General features: G+C 35.0%; 1 protein-coding gene across 2 annotated transcripts; it reads left to right on the top strand.

Annotated features, from left to right (window-relative positions):
* The first annotated feature begins 5,865 nt into the window (after nt 1-5,865).
* LOC149803674 (dual oxidase maturation factor 1-like) lies at nt 5,866-14,646 on the top strand. Of its 2 annotated transcripts, XM_089953450.1 has the most exons (10): nt 5,866-5,971; nt 6,187-6,422; nt 6,920-6,977; nt 8,025-8,159; nt 9,427-9,519; nt 9,923-10,076; nt 10,483-10,697; nt 11,403-11,519; nt 12,448-12,689; nt 13,492-14,646. In XM_089953450.1, exons 2-10 carry the CDS (start codon nt 6,249-6,251, stop codon nt 13,972-13,974), a joined length of 1,671 nt encoding a protein of 556 aa, XP_089809576.1. In that variant the 5' UTR covers nt 5,866-5,971; nt 6,187-6,248; the 3' UTR covers nt 13,975-14,646. The 2 variants fall into 2 exon arrangements, with proteins under 2 accessions (XP_089809576.1, XP_089809577.1); XM_089953451.1 differs by lacking the exon at nt 5,866-5,971 and having other exon boundaries at nt 5,997-6,422.
* The last annotated feature ends 8,826 nt before the right edge of the window (nt 14,647-23,472 follow it).

Here is a 23,472-nt window from a genome sequence, read left to right on the forward strand (position 1 = left end):
TTAATATCGGATATAATGCAAAAGGATACTAGAAAACAATTTTGTATTTTAAGATATTTACATGTGAAGACTGGAGACTAAACAATGCCTGCTACGATCTACTTTTACACTTTGAAGAGTATGAACTTCCATTTTTAGAATTCAAAGACTACGTCAGAATTTTACGTCAATAATAAACTGGGACGGATTAAGGCTTTTGGAGGCTCTGGGCACAGCCAACATAGGGACCCTTAGCTATCCTGTCTTGTCCATAGGTATGGTTACAGTACTATTAACAAAACTCCTGTGAAATCAGACGATAATATGCGGGCCCCTTGAGCCTCGGGGGCCCTGCCTGTGAAATCAGACAATAAAATACGAGGCCTCTTGAGTCTCGGGGGTTCTGGGCACGTTGCCCACTTTGCCCTATGGATAATCCGGCCCTGCGAATAGGTAATTCAAAAGCAGTGATTACATTCATGTGAAAATCTTTATTTACTTTTATCAATAATCTATTCCTTGTTTCTATATCGACAACGCCTTACAGACACATCTTTGTTGAGAACTCCCACGCGTGTTATTGTTTCGTTTCGATTACGTGTGAAATAAAGTGCACAGGGTTTAGAAATGTAAAACAATGTACTAATTTCGGTAAGAACATATCTTGCAATGTAGCCATGTTTCTGAGTTAATCGAACATAATAAATAATAATAATAATAATAATAATAATAACAATAAGTAGAGCAATTATAATAGGTTTGCAATTGCAAAATCCCTCGCTTTACTATATATTACAATCCAGCTGGCAACAAAACAAAACCCCGACCACCCAATTATTATTATTATCATTATTATTATTATTATTATTATTATTATCAAAGCTAAGACACGAAATCAATTATAAATAAAGGATTGAATAGAATCTTTCATCAGTGTTGATAGATGTTTGCAAGGTGTTGTACTTGTAATGAAAGAATGTGACCCTAGCGTTGTCTACAGATCCGACAATTTTCAACTTGCACTCGATTAATTAATTTTAACACATTAATTAAAACCTACCAACTGCATATTCGGTCTAACCATTGGCATATGTGCGCATTCATACACTACTACCACTTGGGTGCACATACTATTTCGGTCAAGGGCCACATTGCGTTTTTAACACCCTTCAAGGGCCGCAAACACTAATTTCTTTAATATAATTACTGTTCACAGGCCAGATTTCTGTGTTGTTTTAATTTGCCATGATCGCCGGACAGAACATGTTCGCGGGCCGGATCCACGGAATATGCACTCCTGCACTAATAGGAACACTTAAGTTGTTCATTCCAACATACTCGCTCACGTACGTATACATGTATTTACAAAGAGGTATTATGTGAACGATTGACAATCGTAGTGGAATGGTAGGTACAGTATATTTAGATGTATGGGTAACAAGGCGGGCGTGTAATCCAGCTTTGTTGCGTGCAATTAACACAACTTCCTTGTTATGCGTACGTTTAGTACTTTATGTATAATGTGTACGTTTATTAATATGGATGACGCATAGGGCTGGCGCACGGGTATGTTTACCCCCTAGGGAAAGCTTCCACCATACGAACACCCCCCCCCCCGGGGTGTCGCTTATGTTACACGTTAGGCCTCAAAATTTATTATTTTCGTTATTTAGTCTACATATTTAAAGACAATACATGAATAATTTGACTTCGTACTTCGTGTATGTCTCTCTGTGTGTGCGTGATTTGGATTTTTAACGCAGCTTTTAACATTTATGTAATCATATCGCTACGATGTATGCAGCGAGGCAGTTTATAGTAATGTCTAGAACTAGGGCATCATGCCGCAGACATGTAGCATGATGTCCCACCGAGTCACATTATCCTGACACCAGGCCGACTAGTCCTAACACTAATCTCTTAATGCTGAGCGCCAAGCGAGGCAGCTATTGTACCATTTTGATAAAATTTTGGTATGACTCGGCCGGGGTTCGAACCCACAATCTTCTGCATCCGATGCAGATGCTCTAACCACTGGGACACCGGAGCGGTTTGTACATCGTTTTTGGCGCCTCAAAATATTGGCGTCCTAGGCGGCCGCCTAGTTCGCCTATTGGGTTAAACCGGCCTTGCATGATGCAAATAGTTTCAACTCAACGACTAGTATAACTATACTGTATTTGGACACGTAATTGCATGCTTCGAATTATCAGTGAACAAGGTTTAAAATCTGCATGCGAATTAGTCATGACTTTAAAAGTGATTTGCAATAAAAGTTATTTGTTGAAATAAATTTCATGAATTCCCCCAAACGAAAGTTACAGCAGACTTCTAATAATCTGTACTTAAAAATGGATGCAAACTAAATTAAGTCACTGCATTTGCCAGTGACAGGATGTGCCCCTCCCTCACTCACTCTTTCTCTTTCTCTCTCTCTCTCTCTCTCTCTCTCTCAGCATCTCAGCAAAAAAGTGAACGAATGAATTCATGTTTTGCAAAGGCCACAGCGTTTGTGTATCCAAATAGTAGACTGATTTTGAGATCGAAATGGAAAACACTATAGTATGCTTTTCTTTTGGTACAATAAGTGCGAGAAAAGTCGGCTTTTTAGGCATGGCTGCACTGTTTACTTTCTCTACTGACTGTGTAATCAACATCAAGTGGCCTATGATAACCAAGTTCTTTCATGGCAACATGCTATAACCGTCTCGACTGGTTCTCCAAAATTCATATTCGACGTTGGAGGCTGCTACTTTCAATCTGTGTACATATGACCATTCGAAGTCTTAAAACACGAAAATAAACTAGAAAAGGAACTCAAGATATAAACATTAAGCGGAAATAAAACCAATTAGCCAATTTAACCTTAAATATTACTGTACTCATTGGGGTTTAAAAAAGCCGATCAAACAAGAAATGTAATCATTGATAAAATAGTTAACATATCGAATTAACAATCGGGGTACGATATTACATATTGCGGTTAAGGCATATATGAAACGTTTATGCTGTCTTGGTGATATTCTTGTCCTTCACATGCATGTAAATTATCTTTTATTCGCTTCTTTAACTCTCTCATCATCTGTTCTGACATTGCATGTCAACACTGAGAGAATCTTCAGAAGCAACGACGAATAATTTACCTTCACTTAAATTTGGAACAGTATGAACCGTTTATAAGTATATAGAAGAAACGAGTAATGAATGGATATATCAAAACACTGACAGACGGACAGATGGTTTGGGGAATGAAGGGACTTACGAATAAAAGGAGAGAGATTGATAGATACGTATGTGTGCATATAGATATGGGGACGGACATATAAATAAAACGAAGAAAACTGAATTTTGCTCGATAAATATAGACATACCTATATGTCGATTTATTGTGTTACTAAATGATCTACATCTGCCATGCACATAAAAAATTGTTTATGCAAAGAATAAATTAAAACAGTTAAACCAAGACTTCCTGTCAGTTTTTGATTACATGCCGAATGGAAGATTATAATTCCATCAAATTGTTCGTAATCTCTCTCTCTCTCTCTCTCTCTCTCTCTCTCTCTCTCACACACACACACACACACACACAGCAAAGAACATCACGTCACACTCGAATTAGATGAAAATGTCAGAGTAGAGAGACTCCATAGACAATTTGTGCCATTTGAAATAAGTGTCAAAAAATGAGTGTTTCCATACTATTTATTAACAAAGGCGGAAAAGAGGGAATTATATTAACTTTGATGTGCGTATTAAATTTTTGGCTGTTAGATAAAGTTAATCCTGATTGTTTAAACTAATCGAGGGGTGTGGGTTTCCCAGAAAAATTCAAGGTTTTAGGTCTTTTCCCTAGCGACATTAGTCAGTCCAAGTTTGTGAATATATCAGTCTTATGTGATATGTATCATGTATCCTTGGAATGGATTTTACTATATATTGAAATGTTAAGTCAAGGAATTGCTAGTTATCAAGTAATATACTTAAGACAAGACTTGAGGTTCATTCATTCATTAGTGTAATAAAGCTGGAAATTCTTTTCCAAGCAAGAAATCGGCACATGGCGACAGAGATAATCCAGTTATTGATTTATAGCGTATTGGGTCGCATTACTAATTACTAAGATGTCTAGTTGCGTCATGGTTCCAGTTAGAAATGCGGCTATCAGTTAGGAAAAATACATTAATTTTATGATGATAGGGTTGTATTATACAAGTTGCTAACCTACCATATTAGCCAAAGTCAGCTGGGTTAAGATAAGGCGATATCTGACATAACAAACTTGGGAATATTGTTAGACTCCAGAAGAAAACAGAACAATGTTTATGTTGCGTTTTGTTTATTTGAAAGAAACAATAGCTCCATATGTGTACCACACAGTGGGAAATGAGAGCAGACAGCCAAGTTACGGTTGATGACCGTAAGAGGCTGGAGAGAGAGAGAGAGAGAGAGAGAGAGAGAGAGAGAGAGAGAGAATAGGAATACAGAGACTCTGACCTATTAAAAATGTTGACTTTGAGAAGACCCACAGCTAATGATCATTACTGACGTTGGAAATTCAAAACAAGAATAAAGTTGGAAGAAACGAAGTACTCCTTGTATGAGCCATGGTATTTGTTACTTGCTATATGACGCAAAAATCTACTGGAAGAAAACGCCTGTATTAATTCTATACGAGTGAGTTCGAGTCTCGGGAAAGACGGATGTAGGTATGTGAGAAAGATTGCCAGTAGCTTCCCGTGCGTCGTAATCTGCCCTGGGTTTTTCACGATTGTGACGTTTCTGCATGGCAACATGAAGTGCAAACAAACAAGTTTAAACTTCCTTTTACAGAAATCAGTGCCTAGATTACAATTTCACGTCAGTGACAGGTGATTTAAGAAGCCAGTGGTAATGAATACATGCATATAACGTTGTATCTCGAATAAGCTTATGTTGCACATATATCTGCAACTGTATTGAATGGCAGAATTACATTGAAGGGCCGTAGTAAATATTTATCACGATAAATCTAAATCTTTTAAGACAGCTATGTATTTCGCTTGTAAAATTGAGTAATTTGTTTAGTACGTGTAGAAAACAAACGAGAATGCAAAATATACCTTGCTGCCCAATACCAATAAGTATAAAACGGTACATAGAAACAAATGCGTACAAAAATCAAAATAAAATGAACTTAAATAAACTAAAGCATGTCAGGAATGAATTATATAAGTTTTTGTTATATGCATTAAATTATTGCCACACGTTATTTATGGTCTATACACGTATTTTTAAAATATATTTATGTAAAGTCATTTGTAATATAAATGGCTACACGAATGAAAAAATTAATAAGCCGATTTAGGATGGGTTGTTTCTTCAGAGAATGTTCTTAGAATTATTGCTTTAGTGTTGCGATTTAACGGCCAGAGATTGTATTGATACAGTTAGGAACCGGGGTAGTTTGAAAATTAATTGCAGGAATTCTCCTATCTTCTGGTACATGCTAATCAATTGCTCAGCAAATCCTGGAATGGAACAATAACATTTTGACTTCTGTATTTTTAGATTCCATGCAACATATGCTTCAGATATTTATAGCCTCAAATAGGTATATTTGTTGACAGACTTTATGTTAATAAGTACCAGGTAGGGTCTTTTTAAGAATAATCAAATATCACCAAAGAGATCATATTTCGGTATACGCTACCGCAATGATTCTATAACTGAATGAAAAGGAAAGTAGTTGGAAACTAGGACACATTATTTGGAAATTTTACCATTTAATGGTATACTTGCGTAATTGCAAAACAGGAAGTCTTTGGAATATACAAGGAAAAACTTGTTTATAAATAGCATGAGGAAGTCGATGTGCAAATACTTCATAAATTAACTCATTATTCAATAACTCACCAATAAAAATGCTTGCTCGTTTGAAAGTTGTGCATATAAGCACAGCAATTACAAGATAAGTAACCATTAAGCGAAATAGGCAAGAGAGCAACTACAGGTATAGGTCCTTTTGAAACATACATATTATTTGTTGATTAGAAGTTCTGTAATCTTTGCATAGTCTTTTACTTTTTCTAGTCTCTCATTGTAAATTGTACACTTAGAACCTTCTTGAAATTTATGTACACACACCTATGAATTTATCAGTTTATACAGGAAATTCAGATGTCAAATTTTCTAACAAGTTTACTTTGATTTTTTCGATCTTTTCAGATATTTTGTAGCAACAGTGGTCTTACTTGCAACATATTTTGTTATTCATTTTTCCAACAAGAATGTCTTCATCCCCGGATCTATATTCAGCATTCCGCACGAATGGTGGCCCCACCGTGTACCCTGAAATAAAAACCGCCTGGCAGGCGGACATCTTGGGATCTGGACTCATCTTTGCGTTTTGCATTCTTGCAGTATCTTTCATTGTTATCATACCTGGCATAAGAGGAAAAGAGGTAAGTTAACCCTACTCCATTATTATTTGAAGTACATTCAAACAACTGTTACTTTGTCATGCATCCATCGTATTTTATCCATTTAAGTATGCAATTATTCAGCGTGGAGAGCGAGAGAGAGAGAGCGAGAGAGAGCGAGTTAAGAGAGAGAGAGAGAGAGAGAGAGAGAGAATGGTTATTGAAAGTAACTACTGTGAAATAGACTGTTCTTTAAATGTTGTGGAAAATGTTTTCCACTGTTTTTCACCATGATAATAAATGTCAACAATAATATTTTTCGCTGCTAATATGGATTCCCCATTTTGATTCGATATGTTTAAAATGTATACATATCGTTCAAATTATTTTGCAGGTTTCACCCAAGGTTATTCCTCCGTTTTCATGTAACGCACAACTTTTATAAAGTGTCCTCTCTCTCTCTCTCTCTCTCTCTCTCTCTCTCTCTCTCTCTCTATATATATATATATATATATATATATATATATATACCTTTTCAGAGTGTATTTACCATCGTCAGAGTTCTAACAACTTTGTTTATCGGAGCAGTGATACTACGTAAGTATTCAGTACAAATATTCGTGTTGACTGTATTATGTACGCATTCGTGATGACTATATTATGTACGCATTCGTGATGACTGTATTATGTACGCATTCGTGATGACTGTATTATGTACGCATTTGTGATGACTGTATTATGTACGCATTCGTGATGACTATATTATGTGCATATTCTTATCAATTAAATTCCAAATACGTGTATCGGGATTGGCTTGTAACCCGGATGTGAATTTCATTGAGAAACCTTATCACGTTAAGACAAATTCACAGACGTGGTGAGATATTGTTTCTAAGAGTAACGCCAGATACCAATATTTACTCCCGGACTTTATTTAAATCATACAAACTTTTGTATTCATTTGTAGCGACGGTCATTAGCAGATAATACAATACATCATTACACTCTGCTGAAGAAACCATTGTTCCTTTAAACGTTATCGATAAATTGTTATCACGTACGACAATACTATGCATGTATTGGTCCTATTTTAATGGAAGCAAATTTCTGAATCACCATTCTGTGTTTGAAAAGAAAAGGTTAGACGTATTGTGTCATTGTGAATGTTATTTCACTGCTTATTTCTGGTGATGAGCTGAATCAACAGGCTTTTTTACATCGAATATTTGAAGTCTTCTTATCATGTGGGTTTATTTCTTCGTTATTTATGCGGTTTGTCTTGTCTGAGATCTCGATTTATTCCAGATTTTATATATATATAAATATTTCAAACAGTATCATGTTATAATGAAATGATTGGATAGCTCCTACTCCACAGTGTAATTTTGTTTTTACGTGTTAATATTTTAATGTTTTTCTAATCATCGTCGCACGAAAATCGCCATTTCAATATTGGAATTTTGTACGGCTTGCACTGAAACTATACATAAACCTGTCGTCTTTTAAATGGTATGCGTTTCTCTTGAAGCAAGAAGTGACACACTAATACAGGCCTTTCTTATATATTTTAGTAGGTGCGAAAAGAGTTCCTCTTTTCTTAAATAAATATTTTCTTTGCCTACTGAATTTAGTCTTTATTTTCAGTGACCAACTTTGGCTTCACTTGGGATACGGCTGATATATCAACTCATACAAAATACAAGGCTGGTATTAGCGATGGAATACAGGCAGATGTAGGTGTTTTCATTGGATTGAGAGGAATAAACATCACGCTGAAAGGTACAAATTTTACGTTTTCTACCAACAGTCATCACTAGAAACGCTCTAATACGACCTAAGCGCAGAATATTAGTAAGCATTTTTTTTTTTTTTTATTTCGCTGTCACGACAAATGTTTAAGAAATATTGTATAATGTTAGCTGGTGAAACTATCAAAGTTTCCTCAGCATTTCGTTACGCTACCCACTGTGCTACTGATAACGCCCGCGTCCAGGAAGTAGATTTACTAGATATTACAGGGATATGACGATTATTGATTTCCCAAAAAACTTGATATTAATATATATAAAAAACTAAAATTAATCTCCTCATTAGATTGGGATATAAACTAAACATGCTTATATTCATTAGAGTAAGAGAAACTTTAAGCATTGAAAAACAGATGTTTCACAGCATATCTTGCACCTCATGCTGCTAATTAGAAGATGCCTGGTATGCCCCTGATAGCAAAAGCGCGGATGAAGAGTCCATATTGCTAATTTGTCATTAGGAACTTACATTCAGGATATAAAAAAGTCAATAGTTTGCTGGCAACTATGTTGCATAGATTAAAGTTTACGAAATGTTAAATGGACACAATTAAAGCCATTTACAAGCCAATTTTCAATTTTTGCATCTCTAAAATATTGAATACTCTGTTTTGTATTTATCCACCAATAAAGTGGTTCTCTGCCTGTAAAATAATTAGCGGTCCGATGCTTATATGTATCGTTACAACCGAAGTCAACTTTCTTGCAGTGTTGTGGTTCTTTGATTTACACGAAGATAAGTGTGAGCCAAACACGAAGGTTCCTACGCTTTTATTTCTTATTGTAATATCACCAAATTTCCGGCACGGATGCCTACTCTTCATACCTAGTCTGCACCAAAACCTTATCAGCAATTATTAAGTATTGAATTGAAACTTTTACTTCTGTCTAACTTTCGATCACTTCGAACGGGGAAGTCTCTCGGAAAAGGTAGAGACACGAGAATTAAATAATACTGTTGAAATATTGCAAGCCAAATATTCTCGCGAGAATTACTTTAGTTCGAATTTAGCGACGAGACAATGTCTGAGGAAAGGTGATTTAATTTAACGGCGGCTAAAATATATTGAATGAGAACCAACACAAGAGAACTGCATAACTGTGTCGCGAATATGCTGCATTTTGTCTAATCCCGCAAACGTGCTGATGCGAGAAAAATCATGTTTACTAGATTTCATTACGTAAGGGATCTGCAACATTCAAGAAAAAATTAACACAAACCCATTTTTAACTTATAGGAAAACCCGAACATCAATTAAATGAGACCATCAACTACAATGAGCACTTCTCATGGGAAGGGACACAGGGTCGTTTTGGATATGGACCGTACGGTAAGACATGTTCCTAAAGGTCATTACATGACACAGTAAAATTATCAGTCTTGGAGTAGAATAATCAGACACCGTCTTCACCTGCTGATTCTTTCAAGGTTTTCGATATTAATGATTCAATTAGCAATTAAAATTCTTACTTTAGTATGGAGCGAAAATATGTTATTTAGAGACTTAAGTCTGTACAATCTCATCCACATAGGTTACCAATTAATACAATTTTTCCATTTTAATTTCTTTGACCGACATTGATAATTATGATAATTATTCATCATTGGTCAGTCTCGTGATTTTATAAATCACGTTACTACTACCACTATAACTACTTCTACTACTCATATTATTCTTATTGAATGTGTTATTATTGTTATTATTATTTATGTATTAATTATTTTCATTAAAGCTAGCCGCATCAATCAGGAATACCGTGCCGCACAATTCCGCGGTCTTCCTCAGCCTATCCTCTGGATCGCTGAATACTTTGTCTTCGATGAAGAGGGTGTTCGTTGGGGACGATTTTACAGAACTGCTGGGTTTTATTCAGAAATTCTGTTGTGGTAAGATAGCACAATATATTAATACCTTTCCATCAAGACAAATTATGAAAACGTTTGCAAATCTTTAAGGCCTACATCCAGTACACATATATACAACCGTCGGTACAATGATCAAATTATATGCACACACACACACATACACACACAAACACACACACACACACAGACAGACACACACACACACACACACACATATATATGTATATATAGTTTCCTTCGAAAGTGTTTTAATTATTATTTAAAAGAAAAATAAAGGTTAATATCATTACCTCGCCTTTGTCTACGTATTATTTGCTTTTTAAGATTTTGTTTATTATAAACCCGGAAGTAGGTACCGTTCTATGGCCACTTTCTATATATGTTTACTTCTCATTGTATGTAACAGGATCTATATTACTCATTGCAGGCTAGCTTTCGCTCTGTGGCTTCTGGCCAACATACTGTTCTTCTTGACTCTACGCTACGCTGCATATGTTCTGGGACTGTGTGGAACGTGCATGATAGGAGCCACACTTGTCTGGTCAAACGTTCGAAATCCTTTTGAGCTGATGATTCCATTCACAGATAAAGACATCCTGAAGTTTTCCTATGGAGGATCCTTCTGGATATGTATGGCTTCAGGTATTATATTCCACATAACCTTCACTCAAATCATTCGCAGTATGTGGTATCGCAACGTTGTCCGGACCATGTAGCGAGTGTTTCAACCCGGATCTGAACTATTTTGGCTACCGTTTAAACTTATTTGTCTAGTTCATATTATTCTTATCATTATTATCCATACATGACGAGTTACCAAGTAATGATTCGGAAAGAATACAAAAGAAATGTATATTATAAAGATACCAAATTTTGTTATTGCCATCTGGGATCCACATATATTTTTGTTCTTGGTGCTACAAGCTATCGATGATAATGCGCTTGAGTTGTCGACATATACCTTGTATGGAAAAAACCCTTTGCCACAGCATAATGGACAAGGTATTCCTTCTTACAGGAAGAAGATGTTCGTTGCTTCGTTTTTGTATTCTGTGTAGAACTTTCATTTGGATTAGTAAGGTTTATATTTAAGTATGACATGGATAGATACTATTTTAAATTTAATGTATCTATTTGATCCACACTAAACGTCAAGCAAATATATGTACATCAAGTGTGAAATAAATTAATTCAATCACTACATAGATCGACCAATCAATTAATCAATCAACAGTACGGCTGACTGAAAATACCAACTGTATTCGCGTCACTCTTATTTTAAATCAGCTAGATTTTCAAGATAACTGAGAAGTATAAGAAATTATCAAGCATTCATTTTTTTTACAGGAATCCTAAGCATTATTATCGCCATTGCCGTCTGGATTGTCAATTGGAAAGCACCTTTAACTGCAGCAGCATTTTTTAGCATTGATGCTCGGTGGGATCAAAGAAAGGATGAAAATGGTTAGTGTTGTGATACTGCTTAGCATGTGTATGAATATCTCGAGAGAGTCGATTCGGAAGCAAACAAACAAACATTATTTAAATTACACAAAGATGCGTATTGTCTGTACAAGCAACGAAACGATGAAACAAAGCAAAACAAAGCTCTGACGAACATTAACATTTCCACCAAACCACAATGTGCTTTATTGATGTTTTCATGTCTAGAATAAAAGAATCATCCATCCAAACAAAATGGGTTATATATTCAAGACTTACGCAGCTGTATGAATGAATATACCCAGCAATGCATCTCATGCTGTGTTATTAATTGCAATGTTAAATAATATCTTTCAATTTATCAATTGCACTGTGAAATAAAGTATTTCATATTTATCACATGTTTGCTTCAAATTGAGTCTTTTAATGTTCACCAATCCTTAGCGCTGACTTAGTTTTGCTCTGAGGTGACGATTCACAGAAAATTATCCAGTTAGATTACAAAAGAACTTCAAACTGGCATAAAAGTATATTTAATATGATACTATTAATTATTATATTTGGACACACCTTTTTATATGATATAATTTTGCGCTATATTGGAAGGAAACCATGAACTTTCTATTCCACTCTCCCGAAGTTTTTTTTTTACGGCTACGGATGACATGAGTAAATATGGAAATATGTTTGATTTGTTTAATGTCATACAAAAATACAATCTGTTACTGAGAACCATACTGAATTCTGGCTTCTACATCATAAAACGTTCAAGTATTTGATTGAGAATAGCCCTTGAACATGTGATTAAAATGTCCTAAATCTAAAATTACAAAAATTACATTAGATTTGGAGTCTAATTTATGTATTTTGTTCAATTTTATAAGTTCAGAAACTTTATTCTGAAACTATGTTGTTGTTATTATCACAGAAAAGTATATTCTTTTATCAGATCACAAGGGAACAGTGGAAAGACCAAAACGAGAGAACCTACACCTAGAAGATCTTGATGGTCAACAGTCTGGCAAGAAATCAAACAAGGTTACAAGAAGCTTTGACGACCATGTTCACAATGACTGGGACTCAGACGTCGAGTATTACAGCGATGACGACTTGCCACCTACAGATGAAGAGAATAATGACGGCGATTATTCTTCTGACGAGGGCAATGATAAAGATCATAATCAATGCACGGTAAAATCTGGTCCTCTGTATTGATGATAAGATGATCACATTCTCACTTATTGAGACTCTCAGACACTCGGACTCTCAGACTCTCAGAGTTTTCCTATTACAAAGATATGCGGTGACTTGGTACTTTAGTTCTTGGGGCCGATAAGGTACAGATTCAAATTGTACCAAATAATCAGTCTGGTCGGATACCGTAGTGTATTTTTGGGCAAGTCAGTTTGCTCCAACTGCGTTAAAGCTAAATTACCTTCATGTGTTGATGTTCGAAAAAAAACATACCAAACCAAAAGATATTACAGCCAGAAACTATCGGTTTGCAGGATTGAGTTTTGTATATTCTGATAAAAGACACATTATCATTGATACAAGATATGAAGTTTATACTTTTTACCGTAAACAATTCTGATGAAGGAAAATTGGCCTTTTTAAGATATTAGCTTACCTGCATTATACCGTAGATCTACGAGATTGTTTTGAAACTTTCTTCATTGACTTGGTGCCAAGGAAACACGTCCGTTTTGCATTTAATTTCTCTTAGATAAATAAACCTTTGTTTCATGTTTGAGGAAATTTTTCCTCCTCTGTTAGATTATCGCATATGGATCATTGAAAAGAATTTGATATGCTCAAACGTGGATCTGACCAATGTAGACAGAAGGTACCATCAGTTAATGCAAACACAGATCACAAAAAAATCAATTACATTCTACTCATACCTTTTAAATTAATTAAGTTTTTGTATAGGAATCAAATGGATTATACATGTCCTTGAAATTTATACTTTTACTCATTTGTGTAATTTTAGGAGACGACCACGCCAAAAGTTACCCCATATGGACTCGTAATTCCAAGATCGAGGGCGGGGACAAAAATAATTCCATCTACCGGTACACTCACCGATACTTTATTAATAGGCTCGCCTTCGAATGTATCCACCGGCTCATCAGGTATTGGTTCGGAGGCCGGGTCCATATCTGGTACGTCAAATGCGTCCACAGGGATCTCCATACCGATCTCAGAAGGTAGTTCATCCGGTGGCAATATAGGAATTTTCCATGATGATAATGGGATTTTGCAGAGCTGCACAGATGGTAGCATTCCACAAGATAGCACTACCTTTAGATATGTTAACGTCGGAAGAACATCTTCAGCTAAAGAAGGAAGAAGTCCTAGTGCTGGAAACGTTTGGTCAACACGAGAGTCTACATGGTTTCCAAAGGCAAGAAGGAAAAAAGAGAATTCTGGAGTTAGGGTATTTGACAGACATAATCAAGTCTCTCCGGTGTGAAAGCTTCATTGACTAAATTTAGGCGTCAGGACAATTACTGGAAAAACATCTTATGAAGGGAGGGATGAATGAAGAGAAAATCCACTCATCCCTCACATTACTTGCCCATACATATAGATTTAGATATGCGAAATGCATAGTTCCATTTAAGTATTTTGTAACGGTAATTTTCCTACCACAAATTCGTTGACTTGTTCACCAGCTCGTAGAGATTCGCCCTTATGATGCTTTTCTAACAAATAACATTGGATGTAGAAAAGGGCTTGTTTGTGCAGCCAGCATATCCATGGCGTTCAGATGGACAATACTAAACTTGTGTATGTACGTTTGTATTATGCTGCATTTACTTTTGTCTTCGACATACGTTTGGTAACATACTATTTCGCATACATGGTCTATCACTTGCACAAACCTGCGTTTTCTTTTTCAAGCAGTTTGGGCAAATTGATCTCTTGTTGAGAGAGAGAGAGAGAGAGAGAAAGAGAGAGAAAGAGAGAGATATCAGAACGCATAAAAAAGAGCAAATCCCGTATAGGGGTTTTGTATCAAATGCCTAGTCGTTGTGTGCCTTTTGTGATAAATTGTTTTACATGATATTTTATTGATATCCGGTTTATTTTGAATTATGGTGTCACAGGTAAAATACGTACGCTAATAAACATATTTAATTTACGAGTCTTGCTTTGTTGGTTCGTTACTTAACATCGATATTTTCTGAATTTGTGAAGTGCAATCAAGACTGTTTACAAGGATGAAACATATGATAATATATGTATGCATGTCTGTCTATTTATCGATCTCTTTCTTTTAAAACAAATATATATATATATATATATATGATTGCCTGTCAATCATTGTAATTGTATGTGTATGGGTGCTTATGTACTTATTGCATACTACTTTGAGTAGTGTATTATTTGTAAATTAATGTCGGTTCTAATCAAAACACTGGCATTATACGCAGTAACTGTACTGGCTACGTACATGAAAGTGCGATATCTCCTACAAATTTTAAATGATCCCCATTTCTTTTAAAGATGCCATTGCATTGATATGCCACTTCTTAATTTCTAAAGAATCTAGATCCTATGTTTATATTTGAGAACACTCTAATCCCACATGCAAATTGGCAACCTATTTGGATGTATGGTCAATAAATAAATGAAGGTTTAGTATAATTCGGATGCAGTCAAAATACAATTAGATGAGGAAAAGAAGTTAAGGATAAAGAAATTAAGGACTTGCTGGAACGTTAACGCCGGAACGCTTTCAAAATAGGCAGGCAAAGCAAAAATGTTCATACGCATGTCATAACCCTAAAGGCTAAATATGTACACATTTTTCATTCAAATAAAAACCAGAAACTGAACTGACTATTTACCAAAGGTAATAGAGGCATACGATGATAGTCATTAATAAAAAAAAAAATACAGATGACAATAGTTGAGCAAAGAATGAAGTCTACATCTCTTTTACAGAGACGAGGTGACACACCTCGCCTTCAGCGGCGACGGAAGCACAGTACTTAGATAACGGTAATTAACGCACGCGAACGCACTGAGTGTTCGAAAGATAACTTCTGGAACGTGACAGATGTAGAACAAACACAGCATTAAAAAAAAATAACAAGTTTATACATGCGCAATATTAGAATTTGTATTTTCAAAACATCCAGAAGGAAAAAGAAATACACCCAAAACACGAACGTTAAACGACAAAAAATGGTACCTTAGAAAAACGTAATAAGTAAAGACAATGCCCTGCTAAAAATAAAAATGATATAAAATTTAGGAACAGTCAACCAAACTGTGCAATGTGAATGGCACGATCTGTGGAATTTCCACAGGTTTACTGATGGTTAGCTTTGTATAGTAGACAACAATATCTAGTATATTTAGTGTCATTTTAGAAGGAAGTTGATCAAGAAGTAATAACTTAAATGGACCTTACGAGAACTATCCTCCTGTATTATTCATATCCTTTAAACGCAAATTCAAATGAAATGTATGGCATTTAATGAAAACGCCAAATGGAATCCGGCACTTGCAATCAACCAAACATTTCTTTTGATGGATCTCGTGGTACTTCATTATTTATATGTAGCAAAAACAAATTCAAAGAATCAAATGTTTTGACTGTTCAGCACTTCCTACATTAAGATGGGTCAGGAACAAGATACTCTGATGCATCTTTTTATTGGATCTATGGAATGCCGTTTAATTGGATGCATGTGGTGCCTTTTAATTGGATGTATGGTATGACTTTTAATTGGATGCATGGGACTCCTTTAAATTGGATGTATGGTGTTCCTTTTAACTCAGGGGTGGGTAATCTACGGTGCGCGGGCCGCATGCGGCCCGCCAAGGGCTTTCATGCGGCCTAGGAACAAGTCATCATTCGCACTGACTCTGTTTATGTTACTCTGTTTATCAAATAAATGTACTTCTTTTGAAGTTTAAGTTTAAGTTTTCAAATATTAACAACATATTAACAACTGAAAATTAATTAGATGTTATTTAGAAAAACCTTTTGTTTTTGCTATTTCAAATATTAATTATTTTACTTAATGAACTATGCGGCCGCGACAAGGTGTAAATTTGTGTATGCGGCACTTGCACTGGAAAGTTTGCCCACCTCTGTTTTAACTGGATGTAGGGTACGACTTTTAATTGGATTTATGCCTTCCGCCAGATTTTCGTCTCACTAAAATGGAGCATGCACTGAATGGTTAATAATACCTGACAGAACAGGCTTTTAGAACATGGTGTCGGTGGTAGTCTTGAGTTCGTTCTCGTTATATTCGCATTCCATTGCAATAAGAATTAATTGTCATTGAAGTATTATGCATTATGCTTCGTGTAGTTGTTGGACCAGACATGGAGCTGTCTACAGACCTGGGACCGGTTTCAAGAAGCAACGTATTTTTACGCATAATATTTTCGTACGTTTCAAGCGGAAGAAAGCCTTACGTTATTTCTTATGTGTGTTCACGAATATATCCTTTGCAAAATCTCGCACGTCTAAGAAAAACTTTTGTGTGAGCTACTCTTTTGTATGAGAGATAGGTCGATACAATGTAATAGGGCACCTGAAAGATTCTTACAAAGGACATCAATGAAGCTGACGACAAGAATGCCTTTACCTACTGGAGATAGTGAATGATATACGGTATTATTTCTGCTTAAAGACGATAGGGTGCAACCGGGTCTGTGTGTGTGTGCGTGTGTTTTGTCACGGAATTATATAAACCTATCGTTTTATTTATGTTAAATACATGTACTCAGATTTCGTTTTTAGTGTGTACAGTGTTGCCCGATGGTGATTTATGTATATCCATATTATGTCGAAACAGTGAGTTCGGTTTATACCATGTTGCACCAGCGAATGCATGCGTTGGGAAAAACGATATTCATCAAGAGCACAGATCGATGTAGGGCTACAAAATCGGGGTATAAGTTACCTCTCCGTAGAGCAAAAGGTCATATTACGAGAAGTCTTGTCAGTGAGCAGTCTACTTTAACGACACGCGATCTCCAGATGTAGAGGTATGTAAATATATATTAGTTTCCTATTTGTATTATAGAATATAATTATTATACTACCAATTTTATTTTGTACTTTTGGTAACTCTGGCTTGCTTTGTATACTGCAATGTTATAGCCTTTTTCCTAATTTACTTGTATGTGATTTAACATAACGATTTATATTTGCAATAACGTTGCATTTATTATGGGACGTTTAGTACTATAAGAGTATTGTCATACACGGGTTCGCTTCTGATCCTGCTTGTCGCTTTGTATCGTTGTACCGATAATAAAATTTGTATATAAGATTCAGCTCAAGTTTACAGTCCATAACGAGGGGCAGACCATTGGTGGTGGCTCCTCAACCTCCCGACAAAGCGTTAGGGCTTAGGAGATATTTCGCATTTCATGATTTGAATGAAAATTCGCAAATCATATTTCATACATTTCACTGTTTTATTGAAACGGAACATTTTACTATTTAAGTAAAGCATATCATATCTCATTGAACCATATCATTTATTATTATTTGTGTAAAAACTGTCGACGTCTACTTGAATCGTTTGATTTCATTGCGTGAAATCACTTTGAATCGTAAAAATGTAAATCTCGGTACTGTGTAATGGTCTTTTCTTACATTACATTACATTATCAGGTTCGTGCATATTATTGTCCAACATTTGGATCTTGTATGTGCACGAATCTTTTCCACTGAATCATTAATAAATAAACATTGTATTTTTGTTACCAACGTTGGTTTTCGTTATAATCCTACAATGACCAGGTTATTTTGTTTGATCTGTCTCTATCTCTCTCTCTGTTTGTGTGTGTGTGTTTGTGTGTGTGTGTGTGTGTGTGTGTGTGGTGACATATTTGTGATTTTGTTACTCGTAGTCACTGTCAGGGATGCCGCACGCCTTTGCCACTGCTAAAAACAAGACCTTAAAACTAAAGCCTTTAAAGACATTTACATCCATTAATAATGGGAGAAAATTAAACATTAAAATAAATTTTACATTGAGCGATTTCGCTACTATGTTTTGATGTGTTACAATCAGTCTAACAAATTCAGCTGTATTGTGTATAGGAATAATATTTATAGGTTACTGCATTTGTATGGAAAAATATTAACGAGTTTTTCGGATGGATACTGCACGACTTTGGGAATGCAGCATATCCATCCGAAAAAAACGAGTTCATATTTTCCCATGCAAATGCAGTTAGCAATTCATTTTATACTCATTTTCTTCTACCTAAGGCTTAATTATATAAACAACAATACACTACACTGAATTTATGCTGTATTACAAAACTAATTAACAAGGGTAGATTCATCATTACACAACAACAATATTAATGTGCACATAACTCCGCAAAGCGAAATTTGAATGTAGTCGCGCGCTCGTGATCACTTTCGAAAGAAATTGTCATTTTGGCCTACTTAAAATTGAAATTTAAAGTCATATTGTGAATTAATGCGCATTGCAGCAACTTTTTTTTTTGGTCTTTAATCAAAGGAATTTGGTATTTTTTTTTTCAATTTCACTAAATTTTGTGAATATGAACTGGATTTATCTGTGTCAATTCTACATGAATTATCTGATTGATTTTCTGCCATTGACTGTTTGGAATCGTGCGTGAAAAATATGATCCCTTCAATTGTAAATACCAAAAAGACCAAAAAGACGCTATGGAATATAAGGTTCATTTCATTTTGAGTGCAGTAAGGAGGATGTTATTGTACTTGGAATATAGTCGAAATTACAGTACAATTTCGAAATGCGTAATCAAACTTTAGAACCCATGACATGGCTGATGTAATTCGGATTTGCAGAACTAAGATGGTACATTTTGAGGAAATTCAGGATGTAAAACTGTAATTATATTTTTTGCCATTCTTATTGCGAGCTAAAGAAGACACGTTTATGCCTTGTCACTTGCATGCTCTTGGTAGGAACCCCAGCAGTGTTAATGTTATGACATGTATGGCTTCTATCGATAGCCTAAATCCGAATCATTGTATTAAACAAGTTAACGCGGAATATTGTAAAGCAGCTGGTATGTGGCAGTCCACGAAACAGCTGCTTTAGATCATTCAGAAACAAAGTTAATCAACTCAAACCTAAAGCTGCTACCTCATGAGTGTACATGATTTGTTTATAAAGTAGTTCTTAATACACTTGGGCACACGTATCTTGTATGTGCGTGTAATATGAACGTGTTCAATATCATACCGTACTGCACAATTTTGACAATATAAAGCTAATGGAGACGAAAATGAACATGTAATAACATTTATTTCAATATGAAATTGCATATTATAAACTTGACCTTCAGCGTTTATATAAACAATAGTGAGCTTAGCATTATACGAAGCTGATAGTGTTGTGACAAACACTGTTGATGTAAGTACTATGCTATTGTAAAATGCTTTACGAACTCAACATTGGGGTGGTCACACACACACACACACACACACACACACACATGCCTCAGGATCGAATGTTTGTAACAACCATATAGATAGAGAGATATATCTAATACATAATCTTTTACACATTCAGGGAGCGGATCAAGTTAACAAATTTGTATTAATATTTGTCCACTAATTTACAAGATTAACAATATAGAAATGCAAATACCGTGGCATCTAGTTCCGTATCTTCCTTTGCCTGTCTGTCATTTTTCTCTCTACTGTATGTTGCAGACATAAGGAGGTAAAATTTATATATCCAATGCATACTTACTTCCTAATTCGAACGCTTTCATACTGTCTAAATGTTATATGTCTTTGTTATGCATGGATGTTGAACATAATATCTTTAAAAATAAAATTATGAATACAGTTCAATCCATCCCAGCAAAAAGAGTATCTCTGGCAAAGAAAAAAAAAGTAATATATATATATATATATATATATATATATATATATATATATATATATATATATATATATATATATGGGGGGTAGTGTGTGTGTATGACTTGATAAATCAATAAAAAAATTAAATATTTCCCAAATATTTTATTGTCTTTTTTTACAAAATTAGCAGCGAAATATCTGACGCGAATATTCATTTCAGACAAAAAGGCATGAAGTCCGAGAAAATCAATATTATATCTTTTGGGCGTTATATTCAGTTTTAACACATCATGAATCTGGTGTATTTGTTCACATCAAGTCAAAATACCCTTAACTAATGATCACTGCTGGTACCTGGAGGCATGGGATAATAATGGATGCAAAATCTAAGTACTTCTTGTCGGATCATTGAGATTTTTTACTATCGTTTATAATGCAAAAGCATACTACAAAATATCGAACGTGTACAATGACATTGTAGGAGGTAAGTTATAGTCTGGAGTTTTAACCTGTAAGTATCGTAAAGCACACGCACTCCCTTTTCCAGAAATCGACAACTATATTATCGTTCTATATCAATTACAGGTAACTTGAGGGCAAAATGGTGTTGACTACATTCGTGTGCAAGTCTTTATTTACTTTTGTCAATAATATAATCATTGACTGATTATCGACAATGTCTTAAGAACACTTCTGTGCTGAGAACTCACACAGGTCTTATTATGTTTTAATTACAGGTACAAGGGGTTCCTAGGTATAAATGTCCTTCAATGAACTCGTTTTAGTCGGAATATATCTTGCAATTTAACAGCGTTTTAAGTTAAGCCTCATCTGTATAATGGATAATAATAATAATAATAATTTTAATGGCCTTGCAAAAGAAAATTCCCTCGATTTCCATTTTAATTCGAATAAGCAGGCAAAAAAAAACAATGAACCCGATCACCCATTGATGATGATGATGATGCATTAAACGACAATAACAAATCAATTATAAATTAAGGACTGAATATAATCTTTAATCAATACTGATAGGTATTTGCAAGGTGTTTTTAATAGAATAGTAATTGCATCTAAACAATCTGTCTCAAGCATTGCACTATAGATCAGTCAATTTTCAACTTGCATTCGATTTGTGTCTCAAGCATTGCTCTACAGATCAGTCAATTTTCAACTTACATTGGATTTGTGTCTCAGGCATTGCTCTACATATCAGTCAATTGTCAACTTGCATTCGATTTATGAAATGTTTCTCAAACATTGCCCTACAGATTAGTCAATTTTCAACTTCCACTCAATTTATGAAATCTGTCTCAAGCATTGATCTACAGATCAGTCAATTTTCAACTTGCATTCGATTTGTGTCTCAAGCATTGCCCTACAGATCAGTCAATTTTCAACTTGCACTCGAATTGTGAAATGTGTCTCAAGCATTGCCCTACAGATCAGTCATTTTTCAACCTGCACTCTATTTGTGTCTCAAGCATTGCCCTTCAGATCAGTCAGTTTTCAACCTGCACTCGATTTGTAAATTATTATCTGCATGTTCGGTCTCACCTAGCTTTATTTTGCTACATGTGCACTTACAAATCTTGCTAGTGATACGTAATACAATATATACACTTGATCACTTGCGTATACTGTACTTATAAATATGTAATATATGATATATATATATATATATATATATATATATATATATATATATATATATATATATATATATATAAGACAGAGACACTGCATCGGCAGGTAGGTAAGTAGGTAGGTAGGCAGAAAGTTAGATGTATATGTAGCTGAGTTGTTTTTGAGTCACTTTATGAGTGTGTGCATTTAACAAAACTCCTTTGTTATTCATGCTTTTCGTGCTGACTATATATGCACAATTTATTAATATGCATGACGTAGACAGTTTCAACTCAATGACCAGTATAACTACATTTGGAAAACTTAATTGCATGCTTCCAATTATCAGTGAACACATTGTGCATGAGAATTTAATGCCATAATGGTGAATGAGCAGCTAGAAAACAATGACTTTAAAACATCTATCGCAACAAAAGTTTTTTCATGAAAGAAATTTGATGAATTCCCCTAACTAAAAGTTACTATTTACGTTTTAGTGATCCGCACCAAAAAATAGATGCGAGTTAAATTAAGTCACTTAAAACTGGCAGTGGCAGGTTGTGCCCCTTGTCATCTCTCTCTCTCTCTCTCTCTCTCTCTGAGGAAGATAGTGAACGAAGAAGTTCATGATTTCCAAAAGTCAATATCGTTTGAGTATCCAACTGATGGATTGATTTTAATATCAAATGATATTATTATAATCCTTTAGAAATTCTTTTGAAAGAATCGATCTGACAAAGTGTCCCCTCATTCTGTGGAACCACTTCTGCATTTGTTCAGATATAAAGTGAGGGGAATCATATGATTACATTTTTTAGAGGAATTACAAATTGCTATTGGATTTCTCTGTAGAACAAGATCATTGTGAATTCATTGAAAAAAAATTGTCGTTATTATCATTGTGATGCATCAATAAGTTTGGTGCACCAACCTATTGAAGACTATTGGCACATCAGCACATTCAATACTGGAATTCATTCGGAACACGTTTGACATACCCTATAGGATTATTTTCGATTTAATTCACAATCTGTTGATTTTACTGAACGTGTTGGTATTGCTTCTTTCTGTTACAAAGTTTAAGAACATAAAGACGTAGCAATTGATGTAGGCAATGGGTTAGAAGAGCAGGGCGATCAAGAAATGTTATCATGGATACATAGGTCACAAATAACGATGCAACATTCGGAGGGGGGAGATTAAACGTAGTGGCTACGACATAAATGGAAAGTAAGAGCTGTCTAGGTGACATACTTACACATGCTTGACAATTATCCTTTTGTCCGAGGTCTATTCACTTCCTTAACTCTCTTATCATATGTATTGACATGTATATTAAAACCGACAGCATCTTCAGAAGCAATGGCAAATAATTCACCGTCGCCTTTCTTTTGAATGGTATCAACCATTTATAAGTAAATGGAAGGAAGGAGTGATCAGTTGATAGATAAAAAGAATTAACTGACCGACGGACATAAGGCTTGT

This window comes from Sinohyriopsis cumingii, chromosome 3 (genome assembly GCF_028554795.1).
Source record: "Sinohyriopsis cumingii isolate HCF-2022 chromosome 3, ASM2855479v2, whole genome shotgun sequence".
NCBI lineage: Eukaryota > Metazoa > Mollusca > Bivalvia > Unionida > Unionidae > Sinohyriopsis > Sinohyriopsis cumingii.